Below are 20251 nucleotides of genomic sequence, written 5' to 3' on the forward strand. Positions count from 1 at the left end.
CCCACCAGTTTGCCTATGCTGAAAACAAGGCTCCATCTCTTTTCTCAAAACATTTCACAATTTCTGGAAGGAAATGAAGGCTGTATTTTGAAATCTTTCCCCCAACTTTTAACTTACAAAGAAGAAAGAAAATCCTTATTGACTAAAGAGTTATCACAGCAGAATAGGATCTTGTCCATACTGGTGATGACAATAAGCACAAAGTAAAGTATCACTTCAAGACTGTACAGCTTTATTTTTTGATTAAGCAATTAATACTGTAATGCTCTTGGACTCTTGTGGGAGATTTCTGGGTTGGGGGATTGGGTTTTCGGTTTGGTTGTTGGGGGTTTTTTTAATACATTTTTGGTAGAGTTTTCACTAATATTAAGTATCAACGCTCAGACTCTTAAACAGTGCCAATTTGCAGAAATGTAAGATAAAGCCTACCCAATCTGCAGCCAGATAGCATGTTCTGTAAAAACTACTACAGAACACTGAGCTCCAAAATCCTGTTCAATAATAGTTTCCATGTATTTTCTGAAATAGAAACCTAAATATAAGGATTAAATGTTGCTTAGGAAAACTCAGTTTCTAATTTCCACAGACACAATTGAAAAAGACCAAAAAAAATTACTATGCAAAGAGCAGCCATTTCATCTTGCTGGTTGGATTTGGAGGAAAAAAGGGTTGAAAAGTCCCAAGATATTTACCTTCCACATTAAGAAAAAAAAATAAAAAAAAACCTCAAGCAGTAAAAACTTGATCAAAGTCATAGTATTATGCAGATTTTTTTCCCCAAAAAACCGACATATGTAATGTAACAAATTTTACAGAGACCTGCTTGCACCCATATTGTTATGCAATGAAATGTGCATATTCATACACGATTTGGGAAACTGACCCTTGTTGACTTCACCAGAAAGCTAAACAAGTATGAGCAGTTGCTGGCCTCAGCTGAAGTGTTTGATCAACTAAGATTATGAACACACCTGTTATCTTAGTTAATCATGCAATGACTGTGCTCATATCAAAATTCTTCCCTAAACAAGGATTGCTATCATCATAATACACTACCAGTGAAGACTTTGGTTTATATCTCTCAGATCTCTGCTGTATATTTGGTTAAAGATGTTTAAATTGAAAAGTGAGAAATTAGTTTATTTTCATTTCCTAGCAGGACTTGCAATTTTCAGCCACCAAAAAAACTCCAACATGGGATTACAAAGGTCTTTACAGCATTCCTGTAAAAAAGGATTTCTGAGAAACTGATATTCACCTGTTTTACACTAATTTACGTAAAATCCATTGAATTAAGACAGTGAATTTTTTCAATACAACATTTTAAATCAAGTACCTGAAACAAAAATGTCATGCATGACAGTGCTTTGAAGGAAGTAAGCTGTGGATTCCCTCAGTTCCACTTTACAATTCCCTGACTCCAGGATTGCACTTTTCTCTGACCCAGCTCAAATGAGCTTCCAATGTGCCAGCAGCAGTTAAGCTCTACATAACTTCTCAAAGTGCAATCTCAACTTTTAAGGCTCTGAGCATAATACCAGATGCAGAGTAAAGAACATTCAGCTGTATCCGAGCCCAGTGCCTTGCATATAGGAGAACAGTGGGCTTCGATAAAGATTTCCTATGATGGGTTGGATGAGGCTATCAAAACCATCATACCAAAGTCAGTCAACTAATACCAAACTTCTAACAGTCAAGATTTCACACTGTGAAACCTTTCTATGTTTACTGTCCCTGATACCTAGAGTTCAAATTGGTTTAAATAAATAATCATTTTCTCAAAAGTCATGATTTTGAGCAGGCTTTCTTACTACTATCAATTCATAAAAAACAACTACCAAATTAAGGCTTCAAAAAACACCCTCTTTTTCCTGATCTCAAACCTTTAATGAAGGCAGTTTTTCTGTAATTTCTTACTGGAGAAGAAATGAGCCAACATCTGCATAGCAAGTATGCAAGAATATTTTCTACAATTAGATTTCTATTACCTTTGCGCAATCCCACACGCAATTCTACATGGTTACAATATATGTACAGAATAGAAAAAATACGCACAACTATATTAATTCTGCTGGTTTATATGATAGAAAAAAACTTACTCATAATTTTTCACAAGTTGATAAAGACAAAGAAGAATTCCAAGCCAACAAGCGCTGTTGTCAGACTGAAGATAAAATCCAATTTTCTCCACAACTGCAGTCCAGCGACTAGGATAATCATGCTTGATAATATGGTGAATGCAAGTTGTAAGCTGTACTCTAAAAATCAAATGCACAATGATTAAACAAGTTACTACTATTATTTTAATAATATTGCCCAAACTTAGACTTATTTCAATTTTTGTTTAGAAAGTTTAGGCTCTGTACTTTCTGTTTAATATTCTTCATGTGAGGAACTTTAAATTTCTACATGCTGCACAAGCTGAAAACTGTTTTCCCATCTACATTAATTCTATGCTTAGGATACACAGTATATGACAATGATGCTTAGCACGCAGGTGATCTTAGTTCAGCAACAGTCAGAAACCACAGCCGATTCATAAACAGGTTAAAACTGCATACCTAATCAGCTCAGGAGAGTGAATAATGGCTTCTACAATATTTTCACGAATACAGTGTCTATCTTCTTCTGGGATGGAGTAAGGTGGAATCTCTCCTGGTGCAGTTTCACGATCTGGCCAATACTGGGTTATCATATTTTTCAAGTAGATAACCCCTGTGAGACAAAAGTGGCAAATCAGCTGATAGCCATTCGAAGTAAAAAACAAATATGCATTTTGCAAACAAATCTACTTCAGAACAAAACATTGAAATGACTAATTCATTGACCATTTCTGAGTAGGGACATCAAAATACACAAACCATGCAAATTATTAACCTAATAATTTACTAGGCTGATACTCTTTTACCTATTTATTGCAATGTCTCTATTTTTAGTTCTGTAAAGAATGTGTTTTCATATAAAAACACTGAACGTATTTTTATCTGTGCTACAGACAAATAGTTGTGGAACATTTTGGGAACACACTTCTGAAAAATAATTTATAATTATTTTCTCAGTATTTTCATTAAAACAAAGCCAATCAATACCAATGACTATCTAAAACATCCCTATCTAATTAAGTTTGTCATACAGGAGTGAATGCTAAAGAGAAACAGAGCTCCTTTATACCAAGGCTAGGGCCACAGCACTTTGTAGCAATCACGCTGCTGGCACAAATGCCTGCATTTACCATTTGACAACCAAATGCCAACTGCTTATGTGGCAGAATATAGATTAAAACACTTGGAAAGAAAAGGACTTACAAATTGCAACAGGAAATCTCAAATGACAAACTAGTAACAAAGATACTATTAGTCTAATTCTGTACAAATCCATAAAGTAAGTTCTCTTCCCAAATTTCATATGCACCTTCTGAAGATTCAGAAACCAAGGTGTTTCTGAATGGGTCTGCAAAGGCAAGAAACATTCAGCAGATATCTGCTATTACAAGAGAGAAGTGATACAGACTTCATTCTGTCCTCAGTGGGATTTATCATGCCATTAATTGCTTTGCAAAACAGGCACTGTAAGCTATGCGCTGTACAAGTTGTCTCCACTCTCTACAGACTGCTTTGGTTTTTAATTGGCTTACACTGGGGGTGAATTTTCAGAGGCTGTTTCCAAACCTCCCCCTTTTTTTGCGCTACACATATTAAGCTGTAACTTTTTTGGTCATCATCTGAATGGTACCCCCAAACGGTAAGATAAAAATGCAAGTTAGGCTTATGCTACAACTTAGAATAGTCTGCTACATGGAAGATCCAAATAAGTGATCAAGATCAAGCTTCCTGAACTGTCAGAAAAAACAATGAAGTATCGTATTAGAAATCTCTATCAAGTAACCATTACAGCTTTAAGGTGATGTTTTGAGTTGCTACTATTCAATATCCAATTTTACTGATGGCTCATGCAAATTAGCAGGGTTCCAAAAGACATAATTTGTTTTCTTCCACTTAAAAAGCTTAGAAACATTAGCATTTGTAGTACAAGCTTAAATAACCTTCTTGGATCACGTGTACTAGCAGCATAAACCATTGTTTCCCCAAAGACCATTGTTCACTAGAGATAAAGGGGAGCAATCACTGAAGAGCCAGCCACCTTTTCTTTCTGTCTTCCGTATTCAGCATATGGTGCCAGATGTAGATCATGATGACAGTAATTCAAGGAACTCCCAACTTTTGAGTATTTGAGATTAAAGCCATTAGAATTCTTTAACAGTATGTGGATATGTACTTGTGTGTATGCACCATTAAAGTAGGTACAATGAAAAAAGATTTGAAAACTTGCCTGCCTGTCTCACTGGCAAATCCAGTTGCTCAGACATAGTGATCTGAAGCAGAGTCGAAACAAAGTTCACTGACTTATGAGCCTGTAGAGGAAAAAAATAATAATATATTATTTAGACATAGTTTGTTAAGTTTTAGAATAATCCCATTAGGTTTTACAATATCCTTATAGTGATGTAATGCCATCAATAGAATACCAGCAATTCAGACAGTTTCACAGCAGTCAGCTAATCAACCAAAGCATTCCTAAGTTTCATGTTTGCTGTATCATGAAGGCAGCACGGGAGAGGAAAAACCCTACTGATTAAGATACTAGAGTTGAAGAAATCATTAAACAGGCTTCAGGAATCAGCCTTTTACAGTCACCAAACATGTTCTTCATTCAGAACAAACACTTACTTGAAAGAAGAATATCTAAATAGCCAGAAAAACCCAGGTGCTGCAAGTTTACAGTGACCTTTAACAAGGTATGTATTCATTATATAATAATCTAAGAAACAGACTGCAACTATTTTTTAAAACTAAGCCCAGCCTTAAGCAAGCCTGTTCAACTCATAGATCATCTTTCAAAAAACACAGCTTCAAGTGACCACTTCGGCATTACTGCAGCAACTGTCAGCATACCTATACAACAGCAAACCAATAGTATGGAGACCTAAATGGAGTGACATTCACAGGGTAACAACTTTGCAAGGATTTGCAAGAGTTCACTTACAAAAGACAATAAAATGTGTTTTTCTTACAATAATAAGAAATGTTATTAGTACACTAAATGCTTGTCCTGGTTTCAGCTGGGATGAAGTTAATTTTCTTTCTAGTAGCTGGTATAGTGCTGTGTTTTGGATTTAGGATGAGAATAATGTTGATAACACACTGATGGTTTTAGTTGTTGCTGGGTAGTTGTAGCATCTACACTAAGTCAACGGCTTTTCAGGTTCTCATGCCCTGCCAGGTGCACAAGAAACTAGAAGAGCACAGCCAAGACGGACAGCTGACCCAGACTGGCCAAAGCGATACTCCCTACCATAGAACACCACGCTCCAGATATAACTGGGGAAGCTAGCTGGGAGGCGGGATCGATGCTCAGAAACAGACTGGGCATTGGGGTTTTTTCCTGCAAGTGGTGTGCAACTGCATTTGTGCATCACTTGTCGGTTTTGGGATTTTATATATTTATTATTATTATATTATTTTCACCTATGTTATCCTATTAAATTGTCTTCATATTAACCCACGAGGTTTTTTTCCCATTCTCCACCCCATCCCAATGGCAGGGGGAAAGAGATGAGCGAGCAGCTGTGTGGTGCTCAGTTACCAGCTGGGGATAAACCATGACAGTCCTTTTTGGCACAAAGGGTTGAGATGACAGATCTGAGCAGAGCATGTTAAAACAAATTTGTTATAAGCATTCACTATACTAGTTTAATAGTCGCTGGTCTGCTGGTCACAATGTTGTTTTATTTGTTCTCCAAGTTGTGTTTTGTAACATCTTACTTGCCATACGTACTGGTTACCAGTGTTTATGTATGCTTTATCACCTCTGGGCATTGGATTAAGGTTATCACTCTGCTGTACTCTGCACCACTGGCTTATGGTATGATAAAATCATTGATCTTCAGACCAGTCTGGTATCCGTACTCAGGGGCAGCATGCAGAGCAGAATGACAGCAGCAGTTTCACCTCCGTACTTAGTGAGCCATCTGTCAGAAGCTATTAATAATTACACTTTTTACTCTTTCTCCTCAGAGAGCCAATATGTGGGGGAGACACTTTCCTTCCCCTTCCCCTCCAGGCTAATTACAATGTTTCTTGAGAATCTTGAACATCCTTGGGATGTTCAGATCAGCATGCTTCTATTGCTAGGTCTCCTGAATGTGGTTCCGGTCCTGTTTAGGGTTAAACAACTATTTAAGAATACCACCTGGAGATCAAACCCTGCAACAGGCACTGCGGCTACTTCAACACCCATGACAGGCAGTGCAGCTGAACCAGAGAACCAACCCACATCAGTATCAGTCACCCCTATACACAAGAAGAAACGGACACAAAAGTCAACTCATTTAGTAAAGGATGACAAAACACATCCATCACAAGAACAGGAGGAAGCCCTCAGCCTCTGGAGACAACTCTTGTCAGACACGAGGGAAAAGTATCCCTTAGTGAAGATGTCATATGTCACCCAGGCAAGTAGACCACCACTGAGAGAGGGAATTAACCATGCGGGAGATGGTTTATTATGACCTAGACAACACGCAGTTACCCACAGATCCAGATGAAGTCCAATGTATCCTACCCATGCGGCAGAAATTTGTACAGAGTGCACCACCGTCATATGCCAACTCACTGGTAGTACTGGCCTGGAAAGACGAAGAGGCACCAATGATGAATGAAGTGGCTGGCTGACTTGGGCAATACAAAGAAAATGTCTCTTCCTCCTTACAGGCCTGCGTCTTGGCCATGGAAAGACTGACTGAAAAATCCAAAAACCTGTTCAAAAAACTGTCCCAGGAGGTCTGGCACCTCAAAGAGGATATGTCCAATTCCCTGCTTGTATGGACCAGTATCTCAGCTGGAGAGTAAGTGTTCCTCTGCTCAAGAGAGAGGATATAGAGGGTACACACCACGAGGCACCATGTGGTTTTACTTGCATGACCACAGAGAGGACATGAGGAAGCAGGATAGAAAACCTACCTCGAGCCTAGAGGCACAGGTGCATGAATTGCAAGGAAAAACAATCACAGATGGGGATTCTTCCAGGAAAATTACTGCTCTGGTCTCCAGCAGGCAGTTCCCCAGACAGAGTAGGAGGACTGATCTTATTTCTGATCTTATGGAAGGTGCTTTTGATTTGTATTTACAGGAAGTGAGTAATAAGGATGGGATTCAAACCCCTGTGCGCCACACAAACCCATTCATTGGCAATGAATACTATGACCAGGACTAGAGGGGCCCTGCCTCCAGCCAGGGGGAGGAGGGGGATAACCGAGTTTACTGGACTGTGTGGATTCAATGGCCTGGCAAATCAGACCTCCAGGAGTATAAGGCTCTAGTAGACACCACTGCACAGTGTATCCTATTGCTGTCAAGCTGTAAAGGGGCAGAACCCATCTGTATTTCTGGAGTGACAGGGGCATCCCAACAGTTAACTGTACTGGAAGCTGAAGTAAGCCTAGCTGTGAGTGAGTGGCAAAAGCATCCCATTGTGACTGGCCCAGAGGCTCAGTGCATCCTTGGCACAGACTGCCTCCGGAGAATGTATTTCAGGGACCCAACTGGCTATCAGCGGGCTTTTGGTATAGCTGCCTTGGAGATGGAGGAAATTAAATAGCTGTCTACTTTGCTGGGTTTCTCAGAGGACCCTGCTGTTGTGGGGTTGCTCAAAGAACAACAGGTGCCAACCACTACCACGGTGGTGCACTGGCAGCAACATCGCACCAAACGAGATTCTCTGATTCCTGTCCATAAGCTGATTTGTCAACTGGAGAGCCACGGAGTGATCAGCAAGACTCAGTCACCCTTGACTGAGTCCCATATGGACAGTGCAAAAGTCTAATGGAGAGTGGAGGCTGACAGTAGACTATCATGACCTGAATGAAGTCACACTGCTGCTGAGTGCTGCCGTGCCAGACATGCTGGAACTTCAACATGAATTGAAGTTAAAGGCAGCCAAGCGATATGCCACAATTGATATCACAAATGTGTTTTTCTCAATCCCTTTGGCAGCAGAGTGCAGGCCACAGTTTGCTTTCACTTGGAGGGGCATCCAGTACACCTGGAATCAACTGCCCCAGGGGTGGAAACACAGCCCCATCATTTGCCATGGGCTGATCCAGACTGCACTGGAACAGGGTGAAGTTCCAGAACACCTGCAATACATTGATGGCATCATCATATGGGGCAACAGAGCAGAATAAGTTTTTGAGAAAGGGAAGAAAATAGTCCAAATCCTTCTGAAAGCTGGTTTTGCCATAAAACAAAGTAAGGTCAAGGGGCCTGCTCAGGAGATCCAATTTTAGGAATAAAATGGCAAGATGGATGCCATCAGACCAATGGATGTGATCAACGAAATAACAGCTATGTCTCTACCAACTAGGAAAAAGGAAACACAAGTTCTCTTAGGCATTGTGGGTGTCTGGAGGATGCATATTCCAAATGACAGTCTGATTGTAAGCCCTCTCTATCAGGTGACCCAGAAGAAGAACAATTTTAAATGGGGCCCTGAGCAACGACAAGCCTTTGAACAAATTAAACAAGAAATTGTCCATGCAGTAGCCCTCGGGCCAGCCCAGGCAGGACCAAATGTAAAAAATGTGCTCTACATCGCAGCCAGGGAGAATGGCCTTACCTGGAGTCTCTGGCAGAAAGCACCAGGGGAGACTCAAGGTCGACCCCTAGAGTTTTAGAGTTGGGGATACAGAGGATCTGATGCACACTATACTTCAACTGAAAAAGAGATATTGGCAGCACATGAAGGGGTTTGAGATGCTTCAGAGGTGGTTGGTACTAAAGCACAGCTCCTCCTGGCACCCCAACTGACGGTGCTGGGCTGGATGTTTGAATGGAGGGTCCCTTCTACACATCATGCAACCGATGCTACGTGGAGTAAGTGCATTGCGCTGATCACACAGTGGGATTGAATAGGAAACCCCAGTCACTCAGGAATTCTAGAAGTGATCATGGACTGGCCAGAAGGCAAAGATTTTGGAATATTGCCAGAAGAGGAAGTGCCATGTGCTGAAGAGGCCCCATAATATAATAAACTATCAGTAAATGAGAAGCAATATGGTCTGTTCACTGATGTACATCACATAGATGCCCACGTACCCAAGATTCAGGCCACTGAGGAACATCAAAACAACAATCAGGCAGATCAGGCTGCTAAGACTGAAGTGGCTCAGGTAGATCTGGACTGGCAATATAAGGGTGAATTATTTATAGCTTGGTGGGCCATCAAGGAAGGGATGCAACATATAGATGGGTTCGTGATTGAGGGGTGGATGCTATCGCACAGGTTATCCATGAATGTGAAACATGAGCTGCAATCAAACAAACCAAGTGACTAAATCCTCTCTGGTATGGAAGATGATGGCTAAAATATAAATATGAGGAGGCCTAGCAGATTGATTATATCACACTCCCACAAACCTGCCAAGGCAAGCACTATGTAGTAACAATGGTGGAAGCAACCACCTGATGGCTAGAAACATATCCTGTGCCCCATACCACCACCCAGAACACCACCCTGGGCCTTGAAAAGCAAGTCCTCTGGCAACATGGCACCCCAGAAAGAATTGAGTCAGACAACAGGACTCATTTCCAAAACAGCCTCATAGACACCAGGGCCAAAGAGCATGGCATTGAGTGGGTGTATCACATCTCCTATCATTCACCAGCCTCTGGGAAAATCAAACAATACAATGGACTGCTAAGGACTACACTGAGAACAAGGGGGGGGGGGGGTGGGACCTTCAAGCATTGGAATACACATTTAGCAAAGGCCATCTGGGTAGTTAACACTAAGTCTGGGTCTGCCAGTCGAGCTGGCCCTGCCCAACCAAAACTTCAATGTCCTGCAGAAGGGGATAAAATCCCCGTAGTGTACATGAAGAATATGTTAGGGAAGACAGTCTGGGTTACTCCTGCTTCAGACAAAGGCAAACCCATCCGTGGGACTGCTTTTGCTCAAGGACCTGCGTGCACTTGGTGGGTGATGCGAAAAGAAAAGTCCAATGTGTACATTAAGGAGATTTTATTTTGGGTGAGAAGAGCCAATGATTTAAATTGTATGATGTTAATTGCTACAGAATAACTGCATGTCATCACTATGATCGCTATATGCCATAACAGTATTACAGTAAGAATCACCCAGGTTAATGAAGAATGAACTTTGATGAAACTAAGCAAGGTAGAGGCGATGAAACCAGAACCAACTTCAGCAATGAGCACCCAGCAACTTCCTCAAGATAGACATCTTCAACCTGCAGACAGTGAGCATGGACCGCACCAGACACATCAGCTATGAGCATCGGAAGCAGCATGCAACAATCCAACATCACACATCCTCCTGCCCTGAAAGACTGTTATGACAGATGGAGCCCAAAAGTCATGAAGTAAATGAACTCAATAGACATTTCAGAGGAACAGCCCATAGACTAGGGGAATGACAGCTGTGTGTACATATCAGAAGACAGGAGTAGTGATGGTGATTAATTGGAATATATTGAGAAGTACAGGACCTGGGTGTGACTTAGATGGTATGGAATAAGGGGTGAATATTGTCCTGGTTTTGCCTGGGATAATTTTCTTTCTAGTAGCTGGTATAGTGCTGTGTTTTGGATTTAGGATGAGAATAACGTTGATAACACACGTTTTAATTGTTGCTAAGTAGTTGTAGTGTCTACACTAAGTCCAGGACTTTTCAGCTTCTCATGCCCTGCCAGGTGCATAAGAAGCTGGGAAAGCACAGCCAGGACAGCTGACCCAGACTGGCCAAAACAATATTCCCTACCATAGAACATCATGCTCCGGATATAACTGGGGAAGCCAGCCGGGAGGTGGGATCACTGCTCGGAAACAGACTGGGAATCGGGGTTTTATTCTGCAGGGGGTAAGCAACTGCATTTGTGCATCACTTGTTTTATTTAATTACCATTGTTATCTTCCTTTGTTATCCTATTAAATTGTCTTTCTCTCAACCCACAAAGTTTTTTTCCACTCTCCTCCCCATCCCACTGTGGGGGAGAGGGTGAGCAAGTGGCTGCATGGTGCTTAGTTACCAACTGGGGTTAAACCATGACAATGCTACATCGTACTTTATGAGAAAACTAAACTTAACATTATTATGGCATCCTCTACCCACCTTTCCTAAGCATCAAAACCTCAAGACATTAAATGCATTTCCCAGAGAAAATGGAATTGTAATCCTTAAAAACTAACTCTACTTTTTATAACTGGAAAACAACCTAATTTTCCTCAAGGTCAAGAGTCAACGGACATGAGCCGCAGTGAAGGAAATTCCTATTTTACAAAAGGAAAAAAAAAAAAATCTCAAGGGCAGCCAAGGCCTAGAACAGTCTGTCCACAGAGGCTGTGGGACCTCATCCTTTGAAATATTCAGAACCCAACTGGACAAGTCCCGATCTACCTTATCAAACTTCAAAACAGCTTTGCTTCAGGAGGCTGGACCAGATGATCCACAGAGGTCCCTTCTAATCTAATTACTCCATGATTCAAATTGCCAGGATATAGTTCTGCTTTATCTTCACTGACATCTCAATATTGTTTCGTATGCTCTTTGCAGCACTTCTATCAAAGACAACTGCATAGATCTACATAACCTGGTAAACTCTTGGCAAAAGATCTCTTGACTACTCATTGCTCAGTTTATTACTCCCTATAAATAGCAAATAAATTCTTTGAAAACCAATGAAATTACACTATTTATCAAAACCAAATGATTGTCTCAGTTACCTCAGCAGAGCAAAGTATCATAAAGAAAAACAATCAGAAATTATCTATTTTTTTAGTAGGACCAAAAGCTCCTTTGACGGTATGAAATGATGTCAACATTCTTCCTAAGTGTGCAACACTGCCCAGCTCGCCCCTACAGCACCAGGTTCTTCTCTCCAACTTTAATTTTCCTTAGCAAATATCTCCTATACATTCTAGGATAAACATGTGTAAAAAGGACAGCCTGGGACATTGCATTTCTTCATGCATTTGTACTAAGATTTGATTAGCGTAGCTTGTTTTCTATCTCCTGTTATTTAAAACTGATTTTAAATGAAGAATGAACTTAAGAATCTCCCCAAAATGTTAAAATGTTGTTGTACATATTCATCCTGTGCACTAAAAATCTACAGGCTACAGAAAACCCACAGAAGCAACACACACATCTGGTCCAACTGAAGTGTTTATTTGTAGAGTGCGTTTTGATGAATTGGGAGTAACTAACACTGCAATATGAGCATGCATCTTTCTGACCCACGCCCCTCTGATATCCCCAAAGTCCTGAAGCAAATACACTCAAATGAAAAAAAGTGTTTTCAACTGTCAAGTAACAGTTGAATAAATACATTTAAAATAAAATTTACTTGTTGGTGTTAATTTCTACTATAGCTCCAGGTCTGTTAAGTTCCTTCTTAAGTAACATTAATAGACACACTTCTCCAACACATACCAAATGACATTAGACCCTAATTCAGCACAGTATTCAATTATATGCGTAACATTAATGTCACCAGAAGTACTTCAATGTGTTATTATGAACTTGCTGAAGAAAGCTTTCCGCTTCAATAACCTTTAATTCACCTACAAATAAGGTCATATCACAGTCTGCATAAAATGGACTTAAAAATGCAAACAGATGTCTTTCCACATTGACTATGATAAACTTAACAGCTACCTTTTCAATAGTGAATATTTGCAATGTATTTCATGTTTGGAAACTGAAAAGCATTTAATCCTAGAATTTTAAAAATGAAAGATTACTTTCTCTTTTTATGATAAATGACAACTATCCTTTTAATAAAAACTACACATCTCAATAAAAAGACATAGACATTGCTTAAGAACTATCAAGGAACTAATGGGAATAACAAAACAAATTGAATACAAAAATGTTGTATGTTAAAAGCAAAATGCAACAAAAATTAGACAGCAGTGTACAAAACTGCCACAAACTGAAACTTAATAAAATACCAAAGAATAATCTTTTCTTCTTTAAAAACAAAAAACACCCTCACAAAAACAAAAAACTAGGACTGAGCCCATGCCTGTAGGAAGCTACAGAAGCTCCCTAGAAATGTCAATTATATTAGTATGTGGGATTAATATATTTTCACTGGATTCTTTGAACTACAATAAGTTTTGAAGGATATGACCAAACATCTATGCCATTTATCTTGGTTTTTAAAATCTTACAAGTATCATCCTTATTAACATCTCAAGCATCAGACACCAACCAACCATGAGGATGAGCTACTTTATCACCTTTAGTGGTTCAAAGCAAAGATCCAGATTAGAAATAATTTGTGCTTTTAATGCAAGGTAGCATAAGAAAAATACCTCATACTTTCCAAAGTCTCTGCTTAATCCATTCAGTCCATAACTAAATTCACAGAGAGCTACATTAACACTTCTATGCTTTCTGTATGGAATATAAAGGACTTCCAAACTCTTTACAATGACCCCTTTCCCATGCTAACTGAAAACAAGGTGATTCCAGAGAAACTGAAGTGTGGGGAGGAGTAAGGACAGCTACATGAAGGCATGTGTGTACTGAATGGTCAAATAAAACCCCAGGTACTACAATAACCCATCACTTGCTCCTTTGTTTTGCTTTACTATTAAAAAGAACATCCAATGTTTTACTGGCATCCACAAAAAACAACTGAACTTGAAATAAGACACCACATTGGTGCCAATTTTGTACCTACAGCATTAAAAAATACTGAACACACATCCATTTCAGCTCTTTTAATCTTTAGTATCTTTACTCTCCAAAGATGGCTGCCTCTCAGAACATCATGTTGCTTTTCACTGACAGTAGTGCTGAAGAACCCAACCAAACCAAAAAACCTCACCTATTTTAGGTACATATTCTATACAAATACCAGCTTTTGGTTTTAGTGTATGCAATTAGCCAGAATACTTTGCTATACAAAAGATGAGCTGCAAATGAGGATTCATTAAAGGTCTATCAGGGAACAATCTGAATGTAAAGGATTCTGCTGGCCATGTGCACCCCAGTCTCTAGAAGAACCGGGTGCACTGATGTCACTTCAGTGAAAGCCACTGGCAAGTAGTGTCATTCTACACAGAAGTCCCACGGCTCCAACATGTGAGAATTAAAATCAGGATTTCACAATGGTTGCTATCACATACTCTAAACTGTGGAGAACAGAAACAATTTCTATGACTTTATAGTTTTGACATCCGTAAAACTTTGACTTTTATTCTCTTGCTCCTTGTTTACAAATACCCTGTTAAAATAAATATTAAATTTAGAGAACTACAATGATAACTGGAAAAAGAAAAAAAAAGGTTCTGGGACAAAATCTGTTTCCCAACATGTAACTCAACATTTTAAAAAAACAAAACCAAAACTGCACGCAAGTCCTTCCCCCTTACAAATTCTCCAACATGCCGTGTCACTGGTATGACTTTGTTGTCTAAGAGCCAAAGAATTCAGGGACTTTTCCCAAGAGCAATCTTTGCTATGCAGCCTCACTAGCTGAGGAATGTATTCTATCAGACCACAAACGTTGCACTACTGTCTGTTAGTATCAATCACTGTTCCAGGACATACAATCTTTTTTGCATATTTCATTGCCGTTCTTCCTAGCAGAGGTGGTTTGCTAGCCATGTGTTAAAACACACTTTTGAGAAAAGTGTCATGCCAGCTACATAATCTGAAACATAAATGAAGTTGGAAGTTAACATTAAAGAGACCAGTTCATGGCATATGAACTATCAACAGTTAATTCTGACATGGAAAAGCACTTTCTCCCCAGTAATGACACTCACTAAAGTCAGTTACATTAATCTTTAATACTAGGATTATTCATGTCTCACACAAAGCCTGCATGCCACTAAATGATAAAAACAAGCGGTTTCATCCGAGGTGAAAAGACCTGTATGCATTCTTCTTAGACATTAAGAATTCAACATACTATAACAGACACACTACTACAGGTAGGTCCTTTACTGTTACCAAAAAAGCAAACCAGAAGGGTAATATTTACTACATGTTGCTGAACTAGAACCCTAGGTTATTTATATAGTCATTCAAAGTAGCACACATTTAAATAAAGGTTACAATTTACTTTTAAAAGAGCTGAAAAAATATTAATTCAACGCATCTCCCCCATTCTAATTTTGAAAAAATCTACGTGCATTTTTTATCTAGACCATAATAGGACTAGGTGAGCACAACTATTACACTGAAATGAAACAGTTTTGGTTTTTATAAAAAGGTAAGGTCAGGAACTGTAAGGCCATGCTGAATCAGCAAACTGCCCTGTAGCACTCTTTCAATTCTTTTTTAAGAACTCAGCAGGTGCGGAAGTCATTCTGACCTGAGGTTTTTGCAAGCTAGTCCTGCCACCTCTTATGCAGCTACAATGTATATGTAAATCTAGTTTAAAGTCCACAAAAAATACATGCTTATCAGATCTTGCAAACATCCTTGATGCTCATTTCATCAGAATACTGTCTGCAAAAAGGAATGTGCTCTTAGCAAAGGCTAGCTAAGCACACACAGTAACTATTTGCTAAGTCATGAGAAAGTGGCAAGTCGCCCTGTCTGCTAGGATTTTACCTTGTACTGCTTGTTAACCTGCTTGTACCGGTTAAGTGCATCAAGAATGTAACTTCTTCCCAATAAAGACAAAGCTCCCTTGGTTCCTCACTGCCCCCCAAGGGGATTTCTGGTGTTGGACCAGCCTTGATACATAAAATGTAAAGCCATACTTTCCCAAAGCATCTCTCATCTAGCACACACCAAAATATATAGATGGAAGATAAAGGAAGTGGAAATAATCAAGTACTTTTGGTAAAATGTCATAGTATCAACTTTAAAAGAGAACCCATGATCTGATGATCAGAGCCAGGAAACTCATGCTCTGTTCTTGTTCTTACTCACACTACAATATATATAGCCGTAGCTGTTATACATGAAGACCGTGTTAGAAAAGGTTAACAAAAATTAAAGATGGTGGTAACACTATAAATACCTACCCAAAGTATCCAAAACATAACATTTGGAAATTCCTGGGTGAAAGGCATCACATAATAAGCAGCTTGCTTTTTCCCCTTTGACCACCTTTCATTCCAAAGCTCCCAACAGTGAGAGTCCAATCATTTAATTTAATCATTCCATTGTTCTAACATTTGTATCTATTAAGCAGGCAATGAAAGACACTGAACCACCGTATTCTGTTAAACCAATGGGTGTGCTATGGTGACTAGTCAATGAGTTAAAGCATTTTTCCTTTCCCTGTCACTTATATTAGAACATGAAAAAGCTTAAACATAACTTCTGAAAGGCACTTTTTCAGTAGAGCAACAGGATAACATTTTTCGAAACAAACTATGTTAAGCTTTGACTTAAAAAAATTATGAGTTACTGGGGATTGCCTTTTTTCTTTAAATGTCCTCAAGACAAAAAATTGGGTTGTTAGTCTAAAAAGATGTCTTAATAGCTCATATGTACTGGGGTTAATCTCAGGTACTTATGAGACAAATATAACAGTTAAGTTATAAGTTCCCTGGAATTACAAAGAAGAAACTTGCAAGGAAAGTACTATGGCACCTTTATAAATGTTGATATTAAAACATGAAACAACACTGTGTATTATTTTCAGAGTATCATTCCACAGCTGCATAGTTAAAAATATCTATTTTCATCACCATTGCTGGGAAATACTTTATATACGCAGTACAAAGGCTGTTTCAAAAGACAGCAATGTCATCTTGCTGCTTTCCAGTAGCTTACTTGAAGAGTCTGGTTCCAGTCCTTGTAAAACATAGCTTTTCCCTGTAAGACAGGGACAGACACGGGCAAGTACCTCAGGGGACATCATCAACTGGAAATTACATGAGAAACTGTTGGACACAAGACCTACTGGTGTAATTCCCTATAACTTATTTTCACAGTGAGGAAAGTAAAGCCAAAGAGACTGAGATATCTGCATTATTTATTTATTTATTAGCATCTCTCAACTCTAAAAGTTCTCACATTTTATGTGCAGGCAACGTAACCTGATAAAACTTAGTGAAAGAAGAAATAAAGCATAGAATAATTCATGAATTAGCCAAGGTTAAAGGAAAAATAACAAAGCGGGGACAAAACAAGAATCATACACTCTGGTTCCCTTCTCCAGCTAGTGAAAACTTTGTTCATTATGAGGAGGACAGATCTAGGTACTTAACTCTGCCATTAATTAGGAATATCAATTACTGACTGAAGCACATTCTTTTTTGATAAGGTAAAATGACTATTCTACTGACAAGCAGTCTCATCAGCTCAACAGAGGCACTTCAAACAAGGTAAAGGTAAACTAAAAGGTCAACCAAGGACAACTATTAAACTTAAATTATAAAAACACTTGTGCATGCTTGGCCATGTACAAGAATTGTGTTTGCTGCTGCATGATTTCATCTTTACAGAGAAAGAGACTCCTATATCTGAAATAAAATATTAACTGGTAACACAGTTGCCTAACCGTTAACAAATTTAGACCAGTATGCTTCACGCAAATGCATAACTGACTTCAGTAAACCCATGCAAAAACCAAGACCATGTATTTGACTAAAACTACATATATGTACGAGTGCTTGCAGATTTAGGGTTTAACAAATATTTTTGTCACAAAAGGGCTATGGAAGATCAGCAAGGCTACATTTCCAATAATAAAGAATTTTTACGGACTGGTTCAATAGTGTTTGGTGTTTTTAAAGGGGCACAAATATTTGGATTTTATACTAATTTAATACTTGCGTAGTACATGACAGACCATCATGTTTTGATTCAAAAGTGTGAACAAAAGCTAGTTGCTGGTAAGCATGATCCTTCATACAACAGAGTTAGCCATTTGCTGAAGACCCCAACTGGCAGAGAACGTAATTTCCTGCACATTCAGCAACTCAATACCTGCAGAAAATAGCTAAAATAGATTTCAAGCAAGTTACTATATATAGATATTAAAATGCATAGAACACAAAAAACCTGCATTTTGGAGACAGCTTAAGATTTCATATATATTATTGTCTTTATAGGCAATTACATTATTTTCAGTTTTGGTTTAAATAAGAAACACTGAAATACTTTTTGCTGAAATATATGGAAAAGAAAGCCAATTACTTTATACAAACCTCAATTAAACATTGAGTAGTTTTACAGCTATTTCAAATGTACCTAAAAATTATTTGCCATTCATTTTTTAAATTACATGCAGGAATTCAGCTTAATTACACCTTTTTATAATATGAGACGCTATACCTTTAGTTTTTAAAAGTTTCTCTACTGCCAGCAGAACATTTGGCCCACCTTTATCTATGCTCTGCTGAACATCTGTTGCACTATATGTATTTTGTCAGACTTAAAGTTTGCTTAAGAGCCGTTTGTGGAAAATGCCAACTAAAGGCACAAGAGCTGCCACACAAGTTTATCCTTCATCTCCTTCATCAAGCTACCACCTATTCTCCAAGTCAAACACTAGAACACCTTTTTTTTTTCCAAAATGTCTAAAAGTCCCATGGCTGTGTCTCATCAGTAAAGTTTTCATTTACCAAAGTGGAAGAAAAACATAACCTTCCAAAACTGAAACCTGTGGAACTAGGACCTGCTGGTTTTGTTATATCCCAACATGACACATGAATGTAGTCTAAGCGGATGACATATCTGGGTTGGGAACTCTGTCTTCTCCCGTCTCTTGGGCATGTGTCGATACTACACCCAGAAAGCACACCTACTTCAACAGTGCTGCCGAACCTGGAGTCCAAAGGATTGGTATGACGACCAAATAACGCCAGGCTATCAGATTTATTTCTGAACTCAGCCCAGGCCACTCTTATGCTAATAGGCTGCACTACTTATAAAGTGATGGGGGTCTTGCTACCTCCTTTCCCGTTGACAAATTACTGCCTTCCACACCCAAAGACTGCCCTCAGATAGTCCCAGGCAGGACTGGGTCCAGCCTCTGAGCCACTGGGGGCCTGCGCCACCGACGATTTTAAACACCCCCTCTGTAGATTACCCTTTCCCCGGCTGAGCAGGAAGACAATGGAGGCAATTTGCTACAGACAGGAAAGGCGACGGGGGCCTCCTCCCCAACGCCGATCGCTTTCTGCCGCTGACCTCCCCCCCCCGCCCCGAGCAGCCCCGCCCGGTACGGCATGGCCTGGCCCGGCCGGAGGCCCCGCTGCCATGTGCCGGGGACAATGCGAGTCGGGCGGCCGGGCCCGGCCTGCAGCCGCCGTGACACCAGGCGGGGCCCGGCGGCGGGAAAGGGCCGAGGGCGCGGGGAGACGGGACTGAGGGAACGGGGAGAGGTGGGGGGGGAAGCCCCGTCTCCCCGCGCCCTCAGCCCTACCTCCCCGCGCCCTCGGCCCCTTCCCGCCGCTGGGCCTGCCCCGCTTCTCCCTCACACAGGCCTGCCCCGACCACGCCGCCCGCGCCGCCGTCCCCCCGGCTTTCCAGTATCGCAGCGGCCACGGCCCCGGCCCCGGCCCCGGCCCAGGCCCCGTCGGCGCCCTCACCTCGTTAAGCTGCCTCTCGGCGGCTTCCCGCAACGCCGGATCCATGGTACCCCGCAGGGCCTCGATGATGGTGTTGGGGTCCATGGTGGCGGCGGCGGGGGGAAGAGGAAGAGGAGGCGGAGGGCAGGGGCCGGGGCCGCGCCGCACCGTGCGCACATGGACCCGCCGCCTCGCAGCGGCCGCCGGCGCGAAAGGAAGGGAAAGCGCCAAAGGCCCGGATAGAGCTGCCCCCCGCCGCCACCAGGGAGCGGCGCCCCTTCCGCCGCCCGCGCCCCGCCTCCGCGCCGCGGGGCGCCACGGGACCTGTAGTCTAACGGCCGCCCCAATGGTCGCCGCGGCCCGCCCCGCCAAACCGAAGCGGCGGGCGGCGGGAACACTTGTAGGGAGATCGCGCCGCCGCCCCCGCACGCTGAGGGGAGGGACGGAGGGGGGTTCGCCGCTTGGTTCCCCCTCCGTGTGAGGGCTCGGTGCTCGGCCCGCCACCTCGAAGGGCGAGTTGTGTTTGGGGCAGCCCGGGGAGCGGCGCTGGCCTGTGGAGAGGGCCTGAAGGCGACCTCGGCCTTGGCGGTAGGCGCCGCTGGCTGCGGGAGGCTGGGCTGGGCTGCCCGCCTTTGCGGGGGGGGAAGGCCGGTACACACTCTGCCCTGAAATCATCGGCCCCG

At 41.2% G+C, this 20251-nt stretch overlaps 1 protein-coding gene across 3 annotated transcripts in view; it reads right to left on the minus strand.

The window, feature by feature from the left end:
* IPO7 (importin 7) overlaps nucleotides 1–19853 on the minus strand; it is a 43970-nt gene extending 24117 nt beyond the window's left edge. The window contains exons 1-4 of one of the 3 annotated variants that reach the window (XM_054828532.1): nucleotides 19590–19853; nucleotides 4330–4411; nucleotides 2562–2715; nucleotides 2100–2258 (exon numbers count right to left, since the gene is read on the minus strand). In XM_054828532.1, the coding sequence (XP_054684507.1) occupies nucleotides 2100–2258; nucleotides 2562–2715; nucleotides 4330–4411; nucleotides 19590–19673 (479 nt within the window). In that variant the 5' untranslated portion in view covers nucleotides 19674–19853. The remainder of the gene's footprint in view (nucleotides 1–2099; nucleotides 2259–2561; nucleotides 2716–4329; nucleotides 4412–19589) is intronic. The other 2 variants (XM_054828533.1, XM_054828531.1) reach the window with 2 other exon arrangements.
* Nucleotides 19854–20251: the final 398 nt, after the last annotated feature.

This window comes from Grus americana, chromosome 5, assembly GCF_028858705.1.
Source record: "Grus americana isolate bGruAme1 chromosome 5, bGruAme1.mat, whole genome shotgun sequence".
NCBI lineage: Eukaryota > Metazoa > Chordata > Aves > Gruiformes > Gruidae > Grus > Grus americana.